This window comes from Egretta garzetta, unplaced genomic scaffold, assembly GCF_000687185.1.
Source record: "Egretta garzetta isolate BGI_Z169 unplaced genomic scaffold, ASM68718v1 scaffold310, whole genome shotgun sequence".
Lineage (NCBI taxonomy): Eukaryota > Metazoa > Chordata > Aves > Pelecaniformes > Ardeidae > Egretta > Egretta garzetta.
In genome coordinates, this window is record NW_009258296.1 from 89233 (window position 1) to 114620 (window position 25388).

At 38.9% G+C, this 25388-nt stretch overlaps 1 protein-coding gene across 1 annotated transcript; it reads left to right on the top strand.

Moving 5' to 3' along the window:
• The first annotated feature begins 13242 nt into the window (after positions 1 to 13242).
• Positions 13243 to 16559, top strand: LOC118452227 (protein FAM240A-like). Its single transcript, XM_035893782.1, has 2 exons — positions 13243 to 13388; positions 16427 to 16559. Exons 1-2 carry the CDS (start codon positions 13243 to 13245, stop codon positions 16557 to 16559), a joined length of 279 nt encoding a protein of 92 aa, XP_035749675.1.
• Positions 16560 to 25388: the final 8829 nt, after the last annotated feature.

The window sequence follows — 25388 nt, forward strand, 5'->3', positions numbered from 1 at the left end:
GGTTCACTTCTCAGACCACAAAAAAAAAAAAAAAAAAGAAAAAAAAAAAGAAAAAAACACCTTTCTGGTAAGGCTAAACCAAAAGATATGTTCCGAGAGCCCACCCAGTACACATCAACCAACTGCTAACATAACCTCAAACCAGAGTAAAGCTACTCTGTAGTAGACATGTGAGCCTGTTATAGACCCTGAAATGCAGAGACTGTAGCCTTCAGGGTCTCACCACCAAATATTTTGCTCTAACGATGGTTTTTTATTATGCACTATTTGGTACTGTAGAGATTGACTTAGACTGCCATTTGCACATTAAGCAACCTCAAGGTTCTTCACTGTTGCCACAGCCTAAAATAACACGTAGAAAAAGTTACCAGAGATCATGGGTGATTTGTCTGTGTATTTAAGCCCTCAGATATTTCTAAACAGTCACAGATTTAAAAGCAGATTAATATTTAAGTGCTATTAAAACCAAATAAAGTTTATTAACAGAGATATTGTTTATTTGTATTACAATAGAATATCAAGGACCAAACAGCCCATTATGACTAAGGACTGATTATACTAAATTCTGTGATGTAAAAGATGGTTTGCATCCTGAACAGCTTGCTGCGCTGATGAGATAGGGTACAGTAAATCATTAAAGGAGCAATTAAAAGGAATGGCTCAGTACAGTAAGTAATATGTAGTTGGAAATAGCTCACTCATTTATTAGAAAGCATTTAAAATCTAAATGTTCATGTCCATAAAGGGTTTTCCTGAAATGTTATTCAGAACATGAAAAGGTTACAAATACCATGAAGCAGGGTTGGCTTAAAATTCAGTGGAGTACTACCAGAAACTCTTTTCTGTAAATGAACTTATTAATTTTTAAAAAAACCAACAAAACCACTGCACTACTTCCTTAACAAGTTAAAGTGTAATTAGTAGATCTGAACATGTTAATATGAATAAAACATCAGCTTGGGAAATAGCAGTTCTTATACAATTCCTTTCTCACTGTCAGCTGAAGTATAGGTTCATCTACACTGGCTATTTTCCCAGATCTTACACGTATAATAATCTGTCCACTGCTTTTCTGCTTTGTAGAGTTATTAAGTTATTAAGAGTGTATTTTGAACAAATTGGGTACCTTGATTCAGCCTTTTAGGCAAGCATTTCTATGCCACTTTTATTTGCAATAGCAAAGCCAGCTTTTCAGTTCCAGTAATAACACAGTGCAAAGCACTGACTGACTAAAAACTCAGATTGCAAAATCAGATTCATTCAAAACATTTTGACAGGTTAATTTTGCACTGGTAGATTTTGTGTTGGTTCCCCGATGTCTGATCATGCCAAATTTCGATTGGGTTTTCACAAATATTCTTTTTTTGGTATTACATTCCTTCTGTTCCTCTCTGGACCCTGCAACCTCCCTCGCACAGATCCCCATTCTGGACATTTTCTTACTTAGGTTTTTGCTTCATATTGGTCAGTCCTTCAAGTCTTCCTTTAAGCTGTAGATCAAGGTAGTATTACAGCATGCCCTAGTTCGCAAGATATCAGGCTTCTCCAAATGCTTTTCTTGTCCAATAATTTTACATTTCTTTAATTAGCTGATGTAGGACCAATGACATAATACAGCTGACGTCATTGGAGAGACATATTTGCGAACCTGAAACAATACAGATGAAATAATGTCACATCATCCAGCATAATGTCTGTCTACTTGTGCTCAGAGATATCATTCACAGGGCCAACACACTGTACTGTTTTCACCTTTTCTCCTACTTTTGCACTCTCTCTGGCTTGTTTCTCCTGGGAACTGTCCATGCTATGTCTCCCTTTCTGGTGTACAGATGGAACATCCAGATAGACCCTACTTCTAGCAGCATTGTTCCTTGGCACCTAAGGGAAGATGTCAATAAGAACCCTTAAATCCTGTGGGCTGTTTATCTGCCTAGCTGCAGAGAAAACATTCATCACCCTGATTTTCAAGCTTAAGGAAGTTTGAACCTGCTAGCCAAAGCCACACAACTGAAGACACATCCACACAGCACAGATGAAAGCTTGGGAGTAAAGAAAAGAAGGACATAGTGGTAAGACAGGATTCAGCAAGTGAACACTAGAGAGATGTCCTGAATAAGTAGCTGGTGGTTGCATTTGCTCAGTAGCAAAGCAAGAACAATGCTGAGACAGTAAGAATGGTTCCCCAGACCATGGAAAGACTGCATTACCATCTACACCTCATCAGCATCTCCCACATTGTCCTCTTTCATGCACCTTGCATTTATAACATAGCCCCTTCATGAGGGAGATTACAGCATGTCCTGCGAGGCCTGCAAGCTGGGAGGAGCTTTGTGCCAGTAAAAAACAGAAACCAGCTGCTGTAGTGCAATTTAGTCTTCCTTCCTTTTGATGTCTGCTTCCCCTCATGCTTAAAAATAACATGCAATACACAAAAGACAAAGTCCTGATAAGGAAATGGAAATCAAAAATCTGAGGCTGGGCACCCTCCTCTTCAGGTAGTCAAGTGCATATGACCAAGCATACCTGGTGAAAGAAACAGGCATTTTGCAGCCTGCTAGACTATCCAGAGGTCCCTGCAGTTGAGTGTCCACTAAAATCTTCAATGGCCTGTAACAAATAAATTCTCTTCCTTTCAATAAAGGATAAGGCTTGGCTACCTAATGCAAACAAGCATCTTACTGACAGCATCAGCATAGTTAGAGATGTCTACTTGTGTAAATTCACTATAAACCATTTTTCTAATTAGAAATAACTTAGAAATAACTTGAGGCAGATAAACTTATGCTTTCTCAAGTACTCCCTCAATCATCCCAGCAAATATTGTCTTCCAATCACAGTTTCATTGGTAACAGATTGACAAGTCACTGTTGTTAGACTACAGTGGGAAGGGTAACTGTCATCTCCATGCTCTGTGGCATCATGTGTTACTCATCTGCATCAAATTAGCAATGGAGCTAATCTCCACAGATACTACCTTCCTCAGCCTCAAGTTCTCCCCTCTCTGACAATCTTCTCACATTTGCAATCTTCTCACATTTGCAACACAATCCATGTGTTCTTGTCATGAACTCAGATGTTGCAAGGAAATTTTCTTGGCTTTAGGTATCTACTCTTAGGTACCTAGTTTAGATAAAGGCATCTACACAACTGACCACATGCTATATCAGAATCCATTAAATGCTAGGGAAGTATTTTGTGTCCAGCTATCCTCCACCTTCTTAACGTACTTGACAGTAATAAGGTATTCCTTCAGTCATTCAGATGAAACAAAACTGTTCTGAACCACTTGTATAAGTGCATCTCAAACACCAGTGACAGTCATGGGAGATGGGTGCATGGTTTCTCAGTGTAGGAGATGGTTTAGTGACTGTCTGTAGCTGTTAGTAGCACAGAGTCCATGTCAACAAGGTAGAATGTAGTATTGTCAATACTAGTATTTTGGAACATTTTTTACAAAATTGCACAGAGATTAGTGAGACCCCAACTGTGGGAAAGGCAGTTTTTTCTTCCACAGTTTTTCCTGGTTTTAGTGATGGTATTCCACCACCTTTGATGCACCAGTGTTGCTATCACCCATGGAGTTGCATCCATGGTAATGATCATGTAGAAAAAAAAGCGGGGCTGCCCCATGACAGGCAAATGAGCTGGGAGCCAAGTGTCATCCCAGCATAGGCAGTGCCTTTGCCAAGAAGTCATCCTCCTGTGGGATCTCAGAATGGAAGGACAAGCAGGTTCCTACATCAGGTGCTGGTAAGAGCATCCATCGGCAGCCCCAAGAATGGCAAAGGGATGAAACAGGTCTAGGGCACATCCAGGAAACAGGTCCGGAAGCAAGCTACCTATGAAGATGTCACTAAATATTTTTGCCAGATGCCTGCTCTGAGATGTAGGTCTGAGGGTCTGTCCAGGGGCAGAGTGACAGACAGGGCTGGAGGCAGGAACCAGATTCCTGGGCCTGAGCTGAAACAGAGTGCTTGGGCAGGGGTGTGGGTCCCAGGTGAGACTGGGCAGGTCTGCGAAGGCCTGTGAGGTCCTCCAGGCCCTGACAGTAATACAGTAAGGAAACACTTCCAAAATACACTGTCATAAACACCACAGTTCACAGCTATATTCTGCAATTGCTCACATAAATCATAAAAAAGCCCCATATAAATGGTGATTTCTGTACAAACTAGCAAAAAATACAAGGTGATGATAGAGTAACAAAGTGAATTACTATAATACCACATCCAAAACATGATCAGTTACACTAAAGCTTATGTCAGTGCAAGACAACACCACATGAGACCTATCAACAACTCTAAATCACTACAATAAGAAAAAGCAACTGTCAGAGCCATACTGGGAGAGGCACAGTGTAGACCTGTCAACCTCTTAGGTGAAACTGTCAGGTTAGGCTATAAAACTCAGAATGTATAGCAGCGTCTATGTGCTTTTAAAATTGAAATAATTTACTCAAAATATTGATTTATCTCGCAAGTCTATAGAGTAAATCTGTGCAACTTCTAAAGTCACATAATATTCACACAATTGACTCTGTACTACCAGAAGGCCGGAGCAGACTACATTGTTGATGTCTATGTAGTATCAGACTTAGCCTTGCATGTCAAGTCTCAGCCACATTAATTACAAAGATCAAAAAGCTCTGATTATTTCTCTGCATGCCTTGTAGTGGCCTAGTGCTCTGCCTAGAGTTTCTTATGCTTTCTTGACACTAGGCACCACTGAAATTACACAACAGAACTGTGGGTGAGTTCTCAGATGTGTTGAATCTGGGCAGTTTCAAACACACAAATACAAGCAGGATTTTGAGATCTGTTTTATGACAGGGCTGCAGTGAAATAGATTTTTTTCCCAAGAAATTCCAGGTAACTCCCTTCCCCTGAAAAAACATGCCTTAGAATGCCTAGTAGCCAAAATGTGAGGCAATCTCTCCAGTATGTGGAAAAGCACAAAGCCCCCCTCTGAGTCTTATAGGAGATTAAACAAGCATGCTGTTGACTCTGTCTCTCAAACCGAGAGTATCACATTATTTATACAAAGTGGAGCAGCTCCAAGAAGAGAAACTGTAAGAGCCTGACACCATCATCAGTGACTTGGGCATTTGCCTAGGGTCCAGGATCAGCTATCAAACAGAGCAGTCTGTCCTGCAGCAGTGATTTACTGACTTCATGTTATATTTCATGACTACGTTCCACTAACAGTAGTGGTGCTCGGTGTCTTATTGAATGATTAGTGGAAAAATTAATTTTTCTGTTCATCTAAACTAACTGTGGACTCAGTAAGCATACTTAATGACACATTACAATCTCCCTCTCTCTTCCTTTCTCCCCATCTACTAACCACAACCAGCAAACAATAAAAAACCTGTTTCTCTTTATGGTAAGAGATAAGGTGAACTTTATTATCTCTCCTTTTCTATCTTCTCCTCTTTCATACAGAGGAACAAACTTTTCTCTCTGACCGTCTCACTGAGGTTTACCTATTTAAACTTAGAACAATTGTTGCTAACTGATATTTAGCCTTGAAGTTTGTTGCTTCTATTTCAGACCTTGTGCATTTTTCCCAGCTTATACTAGCTGATCTAAGAAAAGATATTACCTCTATATATAAATCTCATCCAAACTTCAGGCATTGACAGAGAACTGGAATACAACCCACTGTGTTATAGGTGGAGCCATTCTGTCACACTTCAAATAGAGATATTGGTCTGACTTTACACCATTTAAGGCTTTCAGGCAAACTTTGGAGGATTTAATAATTAAAGAAGAGTAGGCAAATGAAATAAATACAAAGTGAATTTGCCAAAGGTCAATCATGGCACATAACTTCAGTGCTTCTCTTTGACCAGGACAAATGTGGGCAGATAGATGTGGACGATATAAACTGTGAGCCTCAGTAAAATATTTAACATAGTGCCACAGGAAAAATATTAGGTAAGTTGAAAAAAAAAAAAAAAAAGAATCTCATACAAGACATTTAAGTGGACAAGGAGTGGCTAAAATCAGTTAAAATCTTTGAGCAAAGGGTCCCTTCCTGCAAGAAGGTAAAAAAAAGGAATTCCTCCAGAGCTGTCTTAGAAGCAGTCTTACTACTCTTTTAGTGGTGACATTTGGCACAAAATGAAGCAGTGAGTTAAAATTTTCCAGAGAACACAAGGTTTGTCATCAGCACAGGTGACTGAATCTCAAAGACAAAAGAAACAGATGATCTCAAGGACTGAAATAGAGAGTGGCACAAAAGACAGGTCATGAACTTGGGATCTAATTAAAATTTCTGTTATAAGCTGGAGCTTATCAGTTGGAAAAAATAAGAGGAGAACTAGGTGGGTGCATTAACCGATTAGAGAGTGTTTATGAGCATGGCACATCTCTGGAAAAAATAAACGTGATTCTTGATTCAGATGGTTATACTCAAACAATATAAGGAAGCATATAAGGTACTAATACTTAGCTGGAATATGACATACAGTTCTCATTGCCTGTGTTCAATGAGACTGAAGAGAAAGGTCATGAGACCTATCAAGAGAATGAGTATGAGAAAAGTCTAAAGTCTCTGACTGATTTGTCTTCAAAACAAGGAAGGAGAGGGAAGGTGATTTCTGCCATACTTACCATAGAGCCAAGGGAAGGGTAACTTGTCTCTTGAATAAATTCAGGTTGTAAATTAGAAGAAAACTTACAGTACTTTGCGCAGAAAAGTTCTGGAGCAACCTTTCACTGTAAATACTTGGAGTAAGAAACATAACTGATTTCAGAGATGGAACTTGCCAAATTATCAGAGTGGTTAGGCAGTTTGGGTTGCCAATAATAGTTGATATGAGGAGGCCCTTCTCAGTATCTTCTCCCATTGTCAGAGTAAGTAGCACCTTCCCTGTGTTTTTCTCTTCACCCAGTGGTACCAGTAGAGGGAATAAGAATCTGTCCAAGAAGTGGAAGTGCTAAATTCTGTAACAAATTATATATGCTATGATTCTAGCTCGCAGCTGGCTGAGTTCAGATTCCTGCGCTATTCAGAATATCAGCAGCTTAGCTGGAATCCTGCCGTGTAGCCTACCAGGTGCTCTTAGAGACCAACACTTCAAAAGGGGTGAAAAAGAAATCTATTTATCTGTCAGTCACTCAGTAGCACAAATCTGAGACAAACTGTGTTACTCAACATGTTCTCTTCAGATCTATCAACTTTCTTGGAGGGGACGGTACTCAGTTCCTGCAAGTCATATGAAAGTTATGTTCCAGTGATCTCCACTTGTCAAAGAATAACTATTTCACCAGAGCCAAGTTATGACATCAGCAGCACCTGCCAAAAATTATAGCACAGATCAAATGCGGCATTCAGTGTTTGTGCCCTGTCTGGTCATTCCACTTGGTGTGTTGCAGCCTTCACAAAATGAGACTGTGTGTTCGGGTTTTTTCCCCTCTGCCATTAAATTAATTCATAATAGCAGATGTCATCACTCCCAAATAAAAATCAGTGATGGATGAAAAGTTTTCATCAGTTATTCCTGGCAGCTGGAGTCCTTTTCAAAAGAGGAACCCAGAGGTAAAACTGACACTAGTCGATAATCACTAGAGAAATCCATACTTTGACAGAAGAGGAAGCTACTATACAATCAAAGTAAGCATTTATATTCTTGTATTTTGGCCAGAATAAGATTTTCTCTTCCTATCTTTATTACTAAACATACCTATTCATACATACATATACATTTATTTTACTTTTTGCTAAATCGTGTGAATTTGAATATTGCTTTCTTCTTCTTCCCTCCATGACCTTGAATTTTGTATATTATGGTATACTTTATTGGAAGATAATATGATCCCTACTGATTTATAAAATATCAGAGGTATCCTGCCTCCATTTTGTTTTACTCTAATCTTAACTTCAATTATTGACCTGTTATTTGTTCCTATGTCTGCTTTTGGTATCACTAGAACTTCTGTATTACAGTACTTCAGCTGAAAGGAAAAGCACAACAAAATGAACATGTAAGGGGATATTCATCCTAATGATGCATTCCATAAGCATACTTTAAAACTTTTTAGAACATAAAGCTTTTTTTCTAAAAAAAAAAAGAAAAAGCACCATAAACAGGCTTTGAACTCATATACTATCTTATAGTAATTCTGTAATGCTGGAAAATGTTCTATGCTTAGGCAAGCAAACCCCAGTGAAGGGCAAAAGGAATAGGAGACTAATTAGTTGCCTGATAAAGATAAAATAGCTCATGGTCGTGATACGACCCAAGGGACTGAGTCCAGTTGAAGATAATCTTTCCTTTGTTTACAGTGGTCTTCAAAAAACTCCGAAGTGACTGTGGAAATTCTTTCAGAAACATGTTCATTTTCAACCTTAAAATTGGCTGAATCTTCAAATTCATTGAAAGTGTTAAAATTAGCACTATCTCCACCTTTTAGAAAGGAAACATTTTTAAGATACAAACCCCCAAACATTCTTGTTAAAGATTTTATTCTTTCAGCAAATATTTTGGAAAGGAAGTTTAGAAATGTTCAAACATCATTTTATCTTGCTAGTTAAAATATTTTCCAGTAAGAAAAAAAACCATAAGGTTGGATTCTTTTTATTAGCCAAACCAACGGATTTTTTAATCATGCATAATTTAGATTATAAATTACTTTGACGTATGTTCAGTTAACAGCTTTACTGAATGCATTAAAATACTTCACACTAAAAACTAAAAAATTTTCAGATAAGCTCATTGTATGCACAAGTATTGTCTCTCTATATAAAATACTGAATTTTGAAGTCTATGGCTAGCTCAAAACATGTATTAAATAGAAAGACTGAAAAGGGGTAAAAAATGCTTCCTGACGTTTCAGACAACTTTTTCTTCTCTTGCTTGTTTATTTTAGATAAAGTTTACTAAGAATAGCACTTTTGTTCAAAACATCAAGAGCCATTTCTGACTCCAAAAGTTTATCTGGCAAGAGTCCAAAGTAGAAATACAATTACAGAGTGTGTAGAAGAGAAATTCTTTGCATTAGATATTTGTTCAAGCTCCTTTCTGTACCTCAGTTGAGGCTGTCTGAGATTACAATAATTAAAAAAGTGCATACCAGGAAAGGACTAAAACCAGAGCATTTGGAAACATGCTAATTTAACACCTTTCCAAAGCACATTCAGAAGGTTGCAGCACTGGCTGTTTCTATATTAATTTTGTGGCAGTGGATAAAAGTTGTGCATATAATAACTTCCAGCTAGAAGCAAAATTTCTTCTCCCTTGCACTGGAGAGATCTCTTGAGGAAAAACTACTCATTGTTCACAGTTTGAACCTCCTTTAAACATGCTCTGGGATACCAGCTCAAAGAGTTTAAAGCAATGCTGTTTTTCATGAGTGATTGGCTGTCTTATGCATTGTTGTATGGCCATGTGATTTATGGTTTGATTATAAATGTAGGAGATTTTTCTTTACAGTGCCATTAATTTTACTACTATTTCTTCTTGTGGACATTCTCTATAAATTAATAATTTGTTAAGACATAACACCCATAAATGACAAATGCTGTGAAAAGCTCTTGTACACACATACACATATTTCTGACAGTTGAGTTTCAGAGCTACCAAATACATGAGCCACTTTAGCCAAGATCTAGTTTTACCTTTATTTAAATGTTGTTTTACCAACTTGGCTCCCAAAAAAGAGCAGACAACTAAATTTCAAATGGGCAGGTAGGTCTGCACAACCCGTATAACAATAGTCCCTCCTCAACCATCTTAGCTGAAGATTTAATAAGGGACTCTGCCTTGCACCAGTCTTATGCACATTTTAGTACTCCTTCATAGAAAATGTACTACAGAAATTCTCATAACATAAATTTTCAGTCCATAAACAATACTTGCACTGATTCAAGTCTTCTGAATGAATAATTTTGAAGCTATGGAAGTACTGTTGCTTATTTTACTTTTATATCAGTGGAAAAACATTTTAAACCAATCTGCCACTAGCAGACAGAAAGATGCCTCCTCAACTTCCCTTTAATTTCTCTGGAATGACACCTGCCTATCTGAAAGTAAAATAAAGATTATAAAGCACGTCTTTTCCTTCCCACTTTCCATCCAGGCAAAACTGGTGGGGGGATTCTAAGAAAGCGTATTTTTTACTTACAGGGAAAATCTAACTGTCCTGCTAGTTTCTGAACCCTGGGGCATTTGAGTGAAGGAATCAAGAACAAGTTTCCAGAATTAAGTTTGGTTGTCAGTGTAACTCCAGTTTATGCTATTGGGACATCGAAAAAGAAAGCAGAAAATCACCACCACTAAAAGATGTTCCCTAGAGTAATAATAAATAATTTTTTTGATACAAGAAAACAAACCTAGATAATTACTCAGAAATCCAAGCTAAGCTCCTAAATAGAATCTTTCAATTAGAAAAAAAGAAGGTATTACACAGTATATGTGAACTCTAATCTCTATACACAGATTTTTTAATATGAGGCTCAAAGAAAGGATGTTTTCACACATCACAGCACAAGAGATGCTGGCTAATAATGTCAGACAGCACCATTTTCAAAAGTCTTTCATCAAGAATGTGTCTTAGCAAGGACCATGGCAATACCATGTGAAATATTCACTGTCACTGACATTCCTAGGAATTATTATCAAGTCAAATGTTCTTGGCTTGCAAAAAGTCCCATAGACATACCAGACTAACATTTGCAGAAGTACCTCCATCTTTTGGGTGCCTGTCCAACAACAGTTTGTTCCTCTGAGTGGAGGAGCCAAGATTTAGGCAGCCAAAGCCCTCATGCACCCCCATAAAATCTAATTTAGGCCTCAGATAAAGACTGAAGGCCCTCTTTGTACCACTTGAAGAACATCTACTAGAAGTTTAATAATCATAAAAACTTAATCTCTAATGAAAGGTTAATGTGTTATAGCAGACTCTTACATGAGGCAATGTATAATAGTAGTTGGAGGGCAAAACTACTCAGTTCGTCAGCAGCTTGCACTTGGCTTCTGAGGCAACAGGATAATTCTCTGAAGAGTGTCAAGGGGGCAGCTGCTACTGGTAGAAGAGCCTTTAAGTGGTGCAAAGACCCAGGTGACCTGCTGGTCTAGGAATGATGAAATAATCATATTCCATCATGCACTGTAACAAGCTATTACCAGAGCATTTATTCTAACACTGCTCAAAGCCTAAGGTATAGATAGGGCATGTTCCAGTGTGTCCGTGACATGCATACTTTTTTGCAAGATGAAGCCTTAAGTAATACTCTTATTTTAGGGCTTCAGAGTGAGACAAAAGATCGTTAAAAGATTGCCTGTATTCCTATTTAGACCACAACATTGATAAACAAAGCACATTCAGCAAAAGGTGGTAGTAGAACTGGTGTAACAACACCTGCTGTATCCCGCTGTGCTACAGCTGGAGCATCCCCAGTCGCTAGCAAGGGAAACACCAGAATACTGCTGTTTGCCTCAGAGGAAAATATCTGATTGTTTTGGTCATATTGCAACTCTCACTGACCTTGCTGTGAAGGCAACCAGTATCCTAACCACTCAAGCATGTCTGATACTCCATCACATAAGCTATTGTATTACGTAGGCTAACCAGTTCACACTTACAGCTACACAGTTGGACACTGCCAGTATTTAAGCAACTGGACTTCTCTGTGGAAAAATACTGCATCTCGAAGTGGCAGAGATTTTTCTTTTTGTTAAGCAAGTTTTTCAGTCCAGTCAGACTTAGCACCAGCTTTGCCAAAATTATTTGTTATTATTGATCTTTGTAAAAAACAAGTTTGTGAAAATGATGCCAAATCTAAAATATTCAGTCTAGGAAAATGCTCAGATCTTACTTATGTGCCCTTTTAAAACCTCAGGAATTTAAAATACAGTATTTAATAAGAAGACCTTACACAAGCATGCCTTCATTGTATTGCATCTGACTGTCCTTTTCTTTTTCTCTGATATTCGCTTACAGCATTGCACAAATCAAAGGTTTCCTCAGATTGGCCTACATTAGCATAGTCTTCATAGTATTTGTCAAGGATAGCTCATACAGAGTGACATTGTCTATGAAGCAGACTCACAAGTACATATCAGGGTCTATGAGGCATTAATTCGTCAGCATTACAGAGTGGACAGTTGGCAAAAGTATCTAGAGAGAGCAGAATATAGATGAACACAAGGAAGCAAAGGGATTTTATAAAAACCCTCAAATTATGTGCTGATGTAGTCACAGAAAACTCAGGAGCATGAGTTTGGGGTTTTTTCTCTTTCTTGCATCCTCCCACTTGCTGGAGGGGTTTACTGGAAGAGACTGATGCAGGAAATCCTGCTTCACAGTTGGGGTAGAAGTATAAGAAGTTGTTGGTACCTTATTTAACATCATAGCAAAGCATATTTGGCCAGAAACAAATATAGTATATGATGCAATTTTCCAAATTATTTCCTTTGGGAATAAACAGCAGAACTTAACTTTCCAAAGTACAATTAAGATCTGATAACCAATGTGTATTTGGTAATATTAGCAAGCACCTCAGACATGCTGTGAATTTTAAAACCCTCCATATTTGAATACTATGCAGTTAGTAAGGAGAAAATCACCTCATTTCTGTCCTTTTTCTCATTTATTGGGACTCATCTCTATATTTTAACGAGCTGTACTTTTAAGAGTATTTAAGACTGAATTTTGATAAATTAAAGAACAAGGCCATAACAAGCTCCCCCGGGCTTTGCGTTCTGTGTGCTTCAACTTTAGGTTTATAATTCCCTTGCATATTTTGTGCTTGGTATAATTTGGAGTGGTAAAGGAATCATTTAAAAGCAACATATTTCCCTTGGATAACAACCTCTATGATCCCTTTTAAAACTACAAGACAAGGAGTAGGAAAAGGGAAAGCCCTTCACAACATCTCATCTGAACTTCAGTGACAATGGCACTATATTTGAAAGTATTTTTCCCAAGTTCTTCCAAAGCCACTTAAAATCTTGCCCATACTGAGACCTCCACAATATTTCAATGAACTGTGCCATGCGTAGTCATTACTCAGTAACAAAAATATAGGTGTATCATTTAATTATCACACAAGACCTGTTTCAATGCCTTATATTTTGCTTCAAGGCAGAGTAAGCACCAGTTGCCTATTCTTCTCAGGTGGCATACTTTATTTTAATATCAATTCATGAGAAAGAAATTTCAAGGGGCTAAGCAACACAGTATCTGCATCAGGTTAGGCTCCTGACTGCTCTGACCTCCAAATTGCTTTCAGAAAATGAGCAAGCATAACAACTTTAGACACCACAAGATGGGTGGTCATGATGCAGAAGGGCTGAAGAACTTCTGGGAAAAAGTCATCCAAGAGCAAACTAAGCAACGAGAAGGTGAAGAGTCTAGGTTAAGCAAAAGCGCACTGAACAAGTAAGTGGTATCTTTCTTTTGCACAAAACAGCAAGGCATGTCATCACATGCTCTAAAATAAGGTAACCCATTATTGTACTGCTTTATTCATAGCACAGATTGTGTTCTGGATCTTTGGCACTTTTCCTCTCACAGCTGCTTGTCTCATATTTCCATGGCTCTTCTGCATAGAAATTCAGACATCGCCTCACCCTTGAACCTCATGAGCATTCTTCAAAGGCTTTGGAGTATATCCATGTAAAAATAAAGCATTTTGGCACTATGGCTTGTGACAGCCAGAAAATATCAGGATTTTTACCTGGAACTGGTACAGCTACATAAATAAATAATATTACATTAAAGGGACAGGCAAATCACCTATTTAATGTGTAGAATAAACAAATCCATAGTTTCTTTGTCATATTTAACAGCCCTTTGCATTATATAAGCCCAAAGATAGAATCATAGAATAGTTTGGTTTGGAAGGGACCTTTAAAGGTCACCTAGTCCAACTTCCATTGCTCAGAGCCACGTCCATCCTGACCTTGAACGCTTCCAGGGATGGGGCATCTACCCTGTCTCTGGGCAACCTGTTCCAGTGTTTCATCACTCTCATCATGAAAAATTCCTTATATATAGTCTGAATCTACCCTCTCTTAGTTAAAAAACATTACCCCTTGTCTTATCACAACAGGCCCTGCTAAAAAGTTTGTCCCTATCTTTCCTATAGGCCTCCTTTACGTACTAAAAGGCTGCAATAAGGTCTCCCCAGAACCTTCTCTTCTCCAGGCTGAACAACCCCAAGTGTCTCAGCCTGTCCTCTCAGGGGAGGTGCTCCAGCCCTTGGATCATTCCTGTGGCCCTCTTCTGGACCCACTCCAACAGGTCCGTGTCTTTCCTGTGCCAAGGGCCCCAGAGCTGGATGCAGTACTGCAGGTGGGGTCTCACCAGAGCAGAGTAGAGGGGCAGAATCACCTCCCTCAACCTGCTGGCCACACTTCTTTTGATGCGGCCCAGGATACAGTTAGAAATGGTACAATAGGATTTTTTCTGTCTCATGAAATATAATTCATAAGCACTCCTGCTATATAACAGATAATAAATAAGGCTATTCAAATTTTTTTTTCCAAAACAGTATAAAACAACAGGCACCACCTAGAAAGGGCTGTGACTGTGGTATAGATGCTCCACACAAGTGTGGTAGATTGCTTCAAATACTTACTCAACCTGTTGCACCTCAGAAGTTTGAACCAGGGTCTCCCACACACTAAATGAATCCCCTGACTAATAACAGATGGAGAAAGAGGATAAGAAATACCTGTGCCTCTTGTGTTTTTCTGATGGTCTTTTCTCCTGAAGTTGACAAAGGTTTTCCTGCATAAACTTTCCTCACAACTGGGACATTTGCATAAATTAATTTGACTTCAACAAACTGGAATGTGCTGGTAAAGGGCTGTTTCTTTAAAAAATATCTAGGCTCTCTGACCCTAGTGCCCAAGGAGGAAGATACTATCATCATTTTAAAGATGAGGAAATCAAGATGTGGGCAGGCCTTGTGTCCCAACAGAGTCAGACATAGACAGTCCTGCTCCAAGTATACTACTCTGGCTAGCCAGTAATATTTCCAAACCCAAATCACCAAGTTGCTGGAGAGAAAACATGTATAAGAAAACCCAGGAAAGTGTTCAGCTCCACTGGAAAACTCTGTCACTCTAGCTTCACAAAAAACTACCTCAAGACATTGCAAACCAATTGCCATTAGGGGCATAGATAATATTTTTAACTTCACAAAGTTAAGAATGTTAAAAACTTTAATAAGATCTTCTCTGAATAGAAAAAAAAATGGTGCAAAATAAATTTGAATATGTCTTAGCTTACATATTCAATATGTGTTAACCTACTGGTAACAACTTATATATACCCAAGCAAGTTCCTTTATGGTCACTTGACCGAAGCCCTAATTATTCACAAAGTGTTCTCTAATTTGAAAGATACTTTCAGGAGTTAATAGACACTGTCCTTACAAAATCCCCAGGTCCACTACCTCATGTAAGTGGCACCTGGGACTATTAGATGGCTCTAACTATAGGCAAGTAACACCTAGGACACTAGCTAACAAGGAATACCAGTGCTTTCAATGGGGCAAATTTTTACTAACTAATTACACCAATTTTTTGAGGCTTAACTGTATGCACAAGAGAATAGTGAAGCCAAGACAGGATAGACCAAATGAGAAAAATTTAAATCACAACTCAGAAGCCAAACTAACACAAGCATCCATGTGAAACAGCTAAGTTACTCCCAGATGAAATCATTGGCTGCTGCTCTTTTTAACACACTGAATGTAATATAAAAACCCATGTATTCCATGATGCATTTGGCATTACCGTATGATATCTAATCCTACAACATTGCTGGGTCAGCTGTTTCATAACACCATTTCCTTTGGAAAATGACCCAGCCACCAATATCTTGCAGTCATCCCTAGTGATTTTCTCTTCTCTCTGTACTATACTTGTGTCCTGAAGCTATGTGGCTCCTCTTGCGTTTGATATCAATTCCTCGCATTAAACACACACAGCATCTGCAGAGATTTTGGGTACAAAATGGTTATTTTATTTTTATTTTTTTTTCTTCAGAGTAAATGGACATATTTAAAGTTCTACTCACGCTTTTCCACAGCATTTTACAGTAAACTTGAGGGATCAGAGGTTGTAATTTTTTAAATGAACATTGAATGACCTTACTGGATAGACAGTACTTCTGTCTGGCTTTGAGAATACCCCAGAGGAAAAAACAGAGCTCTTCACACTGACAGTATTTCAGCAGTTGTCTGACTCATTAGGAATCCAGCAATGTCAACCACTGATAGCATCAGCACTATCCCTTTCTCCCCTGCATTCCCAATCTAGCAAGCTAGAGAGATGTGTAGATGGTAAATAAATATGGGACAAGTGCTATGGTGATGAAAGAGGAAAGCTTTGACCCTGCTGAAAAGCCCTGGATACATTTGAAGGATTTGGCTCAGTACTTGCTAAGCGTTTGCCCTCTCTTTGCAGACTCCGCCAAGAATGGACTCTGAGGCTGGAAGGCCGAGCAAGGCAGGTCCAGGCTCACTCAGAAACGCAGAAAGAACAGATGACACTGCTGTCCATCGAGGCTCTTCCCTCTCCAGATAAAACTGTTGCTTAAAGTCACTGTGAAAACACAGAAAGCATTAGGCCTGACTCTGACCTTCTGTATGCACCTTTAAACCAGCAGTTATACTGCTGAACAAGCAAAAGGTCCTTTCCCAGACTACTTACTGGAGCTACTAATAAAGTCCTACTGAAACTGGGTGCAAGAATAAGGCCATAGTACATCATCTTGAAAAAAATGCAAAGGCATAAATTAGAAGCAGATACCTTTATTTCTCCATGATATATTATTACTGCAATGCAGCAGGACTTTCTTATGTAACTCTGCATTTCCAAGTGACAACAACAAATTTCTAGGAAAGAGGATTGCTTGTTCAACAGGAATAATACATTTAGACTGCTGCACGCAAAATTGCACATTTCCATTTACAGAGCTCTCAGAGTCAGGCCTGATGCAGATAGAAGTTGCACTGCCTGTCTTGACGAGCCACAGTGAAGAGAGTTAAGGATTAGTTTGACCAGCTGGACAGGAGGAGAAATTTATTCTTTAACGGAATCAGGGGGAAAAAAGAATGAGCTTTTCTGATCAACATATAAGAAAATTTACAGATCTTAATCATTAAATGAACAGAGGAAAGGATTTTGACTTTCATGGGGTAGGTAAGAAAAAGACTACTGAGGTTATTATGAACCAGTCTGAGAAATGTCAGAGCAAGTGAATATGAAAGAGAGTTTGAAGCAGAAGGCAGTGAGTTAGTTCATCATAACAGCACAGGAATGCTTTGCAAGGTATTACTTGCCATACCTGGTGTGCACTAATCCAAACACTTGCTGCATTTCATCTTCTTCCACATCAGGTGAAACAGGGAGGAAAACAAGGAGGAATAACTGAACACAGGGTAGTAACAGCGTGTTCTGTTTACCTGTATGTCTGTGTATCTAAATACCATGTCTTTTGGATGAAAACATTTACTCGTTATCTCTTCAATTAATCTCTCTGATACGCAAAAGAAGAGTCAGAAGTCTAAACAACTATTTTTCTGTAACAATATTGAGCCAGATGTAATTTTACCTTGCATCTTTGGTTACACTGCAGTCAGTAGCAATATATTCGATAAATTTCAAAACAAAACAAAAATTTAACCATTTTGACCTCACAGAATTTTTTTTTATCATTTTAAAACATGTCATTAAACCACACAATTTTACAGAATGTTTCTGCTTTTACATAGTGACATTCTCCCATAGAAAAAATTTTATCACAAAAATATTAGTTATCACAAAAATCTTGTTATTCCATGAAGGATAAGAACAATTAAAAATGTATAAAATGTTATTTGGTTATTGAAAACTCAAGGGAATGTAGAATCAGTCTCTTTTCATGTAACCCAACCCAAAAAGCATTTGTTTCTGCCAGTGTTTTTATTCTATTAGAAAAGCAATGCTGAAAAATAATAAAGTTGTAGCTGCTTTTGCCTTTGGAGACTGGTTTGTTTCTTCTGCGTTCCTTTATTTCACACTGTTCTCAAAAAAGTTCTTTTGCTGCCACACAAGTTAAACACTGTCTCTGGCAAAGAATATCAAACAGGGCCTGAACCTGCTGCCATTTACATAAAAAACATAGTAGTTCACTATTCTGTATTGGTAGCTAAAGGACATAGACAAGGCCTATTGTAATGGAGAAATGCCAGATTCCCTGCTTCTGAAAACAAGGTCTATTAGATCTGCAAACTTAACCACTGCTTTATGGTGTCATATTGCCACCCACAGCAGTGCAGCTTCTCCCTACCCTATCCCAGCATGATGAGAGAAGATCCAAGAAAAGCCAGCCTAATAAGCATTTATTGTTCTTTTACATTTAATGCCAATGTTTTTAATTATTAGGAAGACTTCTATGACAGCATATCTGGCTGTTTATGAAGTTATATAAGACACAGGAAAAAGAGCAGACACACATAGATGCAATCCACACACAGAAATTTTCAGCACTCCCTGGAGAGTACCCAATCACCTCCTTAGGTCCCCGAGCAGTAGCTGTTCCATCAGGAGCTCTGAGGAGGTTAAGGGATGTGTGAAATCACTTCCACTACAAGCAGGCAACATCATACTGACACGCTGGAGGAGTGTCACCGGCATCATTTATCTTTGCAAGTACATGGAACCCGTTTCAGTCATGAATGGGTTTCTGATACATCTACCACAGCACAGAGGGTGGGTATCACAAGTGCGACGGATTAAAATCCTCCCATTCTTAGTCAAAACCAGCTCTCTGTGAGCAGTTCCAGTGCATATGCATTAGTCATGCTTACCTGTTCTAACACATATTTTACAGGACAACAGTATTCTGGCCACCTCTGTGATATGGAACACCAGAGGCTTTCTGTGCCCAGATGTGGGTGTTCATCTATTTTCACTGCTACTGCACATACAACCAGATTTAGAAAGGAATCAAGTACTAGAAATAATAAAGTCTAGCAGCTGGATGCAGCCAGATATGTTGCTTGCAAATTACAAAGCTGAAAGCAGACAGTAAGGTGATGGATAGCATTTTGTCCTTTTGTTTTAGTTACTGGATAAGTGAAATTCAAGCCTGAATTTAGGCATTTCAGGCATGCCTAAAAATGTCAAACCTGGCTTTTATGAAAAAAAGCAGGAGAACAAAAGCCAGTTGAAGCTGAATTGCTATATTAGAAAAGATCTGTCTCATTCATATACACAGCCCCTATTGATAAAACAGGATATCCAGTGAGCATAAGCTGTTCCAAGAGTAGGCCCCTTCAGCTGAACAACAGCATTTTTTTCCTCCCTTGTCCCTAGTTCCTTCCCTTCTCCAATGAAAAAAAAAATAGAAGACTCAAATGAAAATTTAGATTACAATAGCTATATTAATAAAGTTGGACTAGCTATTTGAGAAGAAGAACTAATTATCCAGGTACATTTTTCCCTGGAGTTTGTTAATTTGACTAATAGAAAAAGAATTGGAATTGAGTATCAGTTAGCGTGCATAATCAGTACCACCCTGAGCCTGCACTAGCAAGACATTACTGTGTCTTACATCTGCATATAAGCCAGTCCAACACTTGTCTAAGCCAATAAAGAACAACTGAAATCATACAGGATAAGGGCAGAGACTAATGTTTTTGGTCATGGGACTTTAATCATATGATATATGATGCAATAGGTGTGGATCATACCTATGAGGTAATGCACTTAAGTTGGTGCGCTGATGTCAACTGCAGAACACCCACTTAGCATGCCTAGATTTATGTATGCAGCAGATAACATGAACGCATACTACACTCATTCACATGGTTACTCGTAAGTGCCGCATCTGACCTGGGAACCAGTGACTAACACTTGAGAGACACCACGGATTGCTTTCTTAAACTGTCTCTGAGCTGTGGCCAGTTGTTGAAGTCCAGCTTGCTCAAAACAAGGCAGTCAAAAGGGTGAACAAAAACCACATGGAACTGCAGTTTGACTTCATTCAGACACAGTCCAGAAGCACCCACATAACCAATTACAGACAGGACATGTTTAAATAAGCAGCAGCTCAACACCTGTCACCTGCTACACTTGAATTAGCACTTAAATTCAGGGCAGGAGAGCCTTTTTCAGATGAAACCCTTGATTGTCTGCACTTACCATTTGGTTTGGATCACAGAGCAAATTTAAGGCAGGCAGACCAGATTTCTTTTACAGAAGACTGAAGCAGAACAGAAGCTATGCTCCCAGTGCACACCAAAGGACCCTAGCCTCCAAGGATCTGAGACAAGCACTAGCTCTTCAGACAGTTTTGAGACACCTGCATGGTGGGGATATTTGGTCTGACTAACCAAATTAGGTTGAATCTGATGTAAACCCCTGAACCATGCTTGGTCTAGTGTCAGGACCTCAGCAGCAGCCACTTTGATCTACTGAGCTGATGGTGATGTGCCGAGTCACTTGCTAATGTAGGTGAGTATAATCCAACCAAAACAGTAGAGATAGGATCAAAGCACATTAATAAGTTTCATGTAGATCTAAAGCTGGACCTTGGTAGATATAACAACTGAGCTCAAGAATGATAATTTAATTATACAGCCATGCAGATGTGTTAGCGTGCATAACTCTGCACAGCTTGATCAGCTGACCTACTGGAGCTGCATGTGTTGGGACAGAGTTTACCCACACTACAATAAAACCTAACACGGACCTGGCTTCTGGAACCATCAAACAGCTATGTGTGGTTCAGTTCTACAATTAAATGATAGGACTATGAGGATAATTACCAATTTCCTAGCCCAAATGTTCCTCCTAGTTACAAACTGGCTGTGTCCTGAGGGATGCTGTTCTCTACCTATCCTATTAAACAGCACTTGAATAGGGCTTCACTGCCACAGTGTGAATAAGGAACAGTAAATCACATCAAGCTTGTACATAAAAAATACTTGTGGATTGAAAAGGGCATCTGTAGATAAATGGGGATGAAAGAAAGAGTAGCTCTAGAAAATCTTATACTTCCTGAAAATCTTACACTTCCTTTCATGAATTAAACATTACTATACTACTTATTTCTTACAGAGAAGGACAAGAGTGATCCATGGTGTTACACATTTGAGACAAAACTGCACACAAAAATTCAGTAGTCAGGACTGACAATACAAAAATCTGCTTCTTCCTCCTATTTCCCATCTATTTCGGGTGCATGTATTTATCTGTGTGCTATTTAGTGGCTGGAGTCTTAAACATATTTCAAGCTAAGGGGGACACAAAGCAGCGAAAATTCCAGCCTGCAAAATGACAGTCTGACAAATAGCCTGAAAAAGATTTATATTACCAGGGAAGCCAAACTTAACAATAGGTTGCTCTGTGCTACCTCCATAATTAAGTATACTTCTCTCAAATGCAATTCCTTAAATGAAATCATTTCCTACTAGTGACTATTGAAATGTGAGAGACATTTCTTAATCTTTACCTGGTACTCATGGCCAATTTTGAGCCTGAATGGGTCTACTCACAATGGTATGACTTCAGAGGTTCACAATCAGGGTCACTATTTTTTCCATAGCAAACAGCAGCAGCATCAGGGAGAGATATAATTTCAAACAACTGCAGTAATAAAATAATCATCTGACAAAAATCAAAGGGGGAAAAAAGATATAGGAGCAAATCTGAAAGATAATATTTAGTTTAACTATTTTGGCCAAGTTTTTAAAGCCCCTTTGTGTTTGGTTTCCTCTATGATTGTACTGCATATCCAGCCTGAACATTGGTGTGCCATTTGATCAGAACTGTGACTTCCCAATATATTTCAGTCATAAGGAACAGTTAAAAAAATAGACTTAATAGTGAAAAGTTCTTGATTCTATTAGATTTAGTATCTAACACAGAGGAATCATATCTGTGAAATACTGATACACAAGGCTCAGTCAGTACTGTCTATTTGCAAATAAGCAGCAGAAAATTATGTTTTCAAAGAGATTTTGTGACAGTTAATGTTATTTTTCTCCCTCTAATGTGCTGTTCTAGTTAACAGTTGCATCACTGCTTTTAGAGTTTGAGGTTGCAGTATAGGCTATGAGTCTAATTAGGCAAGAAAAAGACAACATTACTGGAGTGGCCAACTGTTATTTCAGACAAACCTTTTGAAAAAGTGCTTGTGTTTCCCTGATATATGAATTTCAATTTTTTTCAGGATGATGTTTATTCCACTTCAGCTTCTCTTACAGAAATTTATTCTGTAAGGTTTGTGTCAGTGGTTTTATATGTATTCTAATAAGCGAACAAACCTGCACAACTGTTCATTTTTATATGTACAAAGTTCCAAATAACAATGCTGTCTCATTCCTGGATATTTTTTCAGCAGGGTTCTTGTTAGAGCTTAGTTAATGATAAAGTGTTGACTAATGAATTGATACTTTGTAGCTTTTGGACAGTACATGAGTTTACTGATGTTGTTGATACTGCCTCAATCATTAAGTATGTATTTATAATAACAAGACTAACAGTCACTGAAAATCAGCCTTATCAGCAGTAAGGGCAGTCCAATCTAAAATATCAGAAACAGCAGTTATTATCCACCATCTCAAATGAACACTTAATAACCTGGAACTAAATCCCTTCAGGCTCCATTTATGATATGTACAGACTTCTACTGCAGTGATGACAAATACTCCATTTTCCCAGAACTAATGACCCCTCTATAATATGTACTAGGGGGCTGACAATTGTGTGGAATGAGTCTGTCAACAAACTAACAGAGTGCAGCCATGTTTGAAAGGTTTTATGCCTAAACTACAGGCAAATTTCAGTACTTCCAAGCCATAATAAGCCCCTCTGGAGCCATATCGAAATTCTGTAGCATGTGTTTGGTCAAGAGAGTTTCTGCATACGCTTTGTTTATTTTCGGTTTGGTTACCTTTGGCCATTACAGATAATTAGGAGCAATACATGAAAGTAATTAATATATAACACTTCACTGTGTTCTGACAAGATACTAGTGTCTTATGGGATATTTTATTGCTTTAATTGGTAGATGCACTAAAGGATATCCTCAAAACCAAAACAGTTTGGTTTTTTTTTTATTCCAAGGCACCTCTGAAGAAGATCTTAAAGTAGGTACACATGTATCTTATAGCTTTACTGCAGGCATTTTGACAGCTCTTGACGAATATATCACTACAAAGATTAAAGGATGCAGAAAGTAAGTATACCTTCAACTACATTAGCTGCTGTGTTTATAGTTTAACTTGGACACTGCCATTATATACCCTGGAATCACCAGGGAAAACGGCTAGCCCCAATGACAGGGCTAGCATCTCTCCCAGGAAGCTGCCTTTGAAATGTGTAATGCTGACTAGCCCAAATACTGCTAGATTTGAGCCATCATTTTCAATAAAAGCCAGCAAATTTGAGCAGGTACACTTAGTTCCATCAGTGCCATCTTCTCTTACCTGGAATCTCTGGCACTCAGCTGTAAGGGCTCCCATTCAAGTGCAAATTCTTCTGGCTGCCAGTCCTCAATGCATCTTAAGAAAGGCTGGTATTTCAGTTGGCAAGTAGGCAACAAGAATTCACAGTCAAGGTGCAGGATTTTTGAATGCAGGAGCTTTATTTATGTTGTCAAGAGACTAGAGCAAAATTTGAATTGGGAAAAATACAGCCTTCTACCATGAATTCTAGTCAACGTGACAGGCTGCTTGAGCTTTGCTCTGATCTGGCATGTAATTACTGTGTATCCCTGATCTGCAAGCTGTATCTCCTAAGCTGCAGAGCAGTTGCCGACTTGCACATATACATTTTCTAGCAAGAAAATAATACTTGAAAGACTTGTCACAGGAAATTAATTTATAATAATTGGAAACAAGTAGAAGTAAAAGAAGTCAATTATGCCTTCAGATGCTTCAAATTACTCCAGATTAACATGTCAATTAAAAAGTAAGCCAAGCTAAACACATGTATGTAAATTTTACCTGTGAGAAACATAGTTTTCCTAGCAGCATCATTTAATCAGTTGTAACTGAAAAAAGAAGAAAGCCTTCCCATGGTGGACCAGAATTACAGTGAAAAATAAGATTTTCTGTTCCAAAGAAAAGTACACACAGACACACCATCCTAAATGCTTCAGCAATTCCAATCTCAAGTTCAGGAAAATGTTGGTTTGTAATGCCCCTTCTCCAGTCTGGATGCAACACAGACACAGTGCTCTGTCTCCTGGTTTCTTAATATTTGGTGTTCTGCACAATTTCACCTGGCTGTTTGCCAGCCATAGGAGGAATACATCAGAGAGGAAAACCATGCTAGGGAATGTAAAACACTGATCCTGCACATCCCCCCCAGCAGACTCAGGTACACAGCTTCTAGGAAGCTTTAAACACAAAATAAAGCTGCTTCCAGAGCAAAAGATTTTTGTTCTTTTGTTTTGGTTTTCTGTTGTTTTGGGATTTTTTCTTGAGGGGGGTAGGGGTGGAGTATCAGAGGAGCAAGGTCAAAGAAGGGACATTCAAGTCCCCATGATAGCACTGGCAAGCTGAGCTTATGCTCCCTCAGCCTGCAACCAAGTTTTGCCTTTTTCTGCGGGGCTCATTTTACACCTCTGTATCTGTGTCACTGTGCAAGGGGAATGGGGGGAGCCCCACCTTCTTCTCCAAGTGCCAAAGAAACACACAGATCAGTGCAAGAAGGCCATGCGAGAGGGATGGCCACCCAGGGCAGCTGCCTCCATAACTGCTGTCCTGCCAGCAGGGCCAAAAGCCAAAGCTACCACCCAAACTTTATTCACCCCACTTTTCACAGCCTCCCCCAGATACTTAAAGCTGCCTTTCGATTACCAGCAGCAGGAGCAACAGCCCACTAGGTCTATGAGTAGCCATTGGGAAAGTGTCACCGAAATCGGGAAGAATGAACCTCATAACACCAATGTAGTGTTAGAAGGCAGGCATTCTTTATTCACGGCACCGGATGCACGGGGGATCGCTCCACCTAACGTGCATACCATCAAGTGGCAACTTGTCCGTTTATATGTAGCAAAGTATTACATATGTATGAATTTTTCCGATATGCCTATACATATGCATAACCTGTCTCCGCTTTGTATTAAAATTAGCTTCAGGAGGTCATTTCCATAAGTCCCTCCCCACTGCGCCTGCTCAGTGCCTCCTGGTGGTGGTCGTCGGGGGTCGTGGGGATGAAGGCTGATGGCTCCTCTTTGCCACCGCTAGTAACCTCTTGTTCTTGCGCAGACTCAGTTGCTCCTTGGCTCTTGCCCAAACTGCAGGGTTGGTGTAGACCAGCTCTTGAGGTAAACACCTGGTTCTTATCAAAAAACTGTCCTTTGTAAGGAGCCACAAATCTTTCTACATCAATTAGTTCTCATTCCTTCTAGTCTGGCAACCTTGGCAAA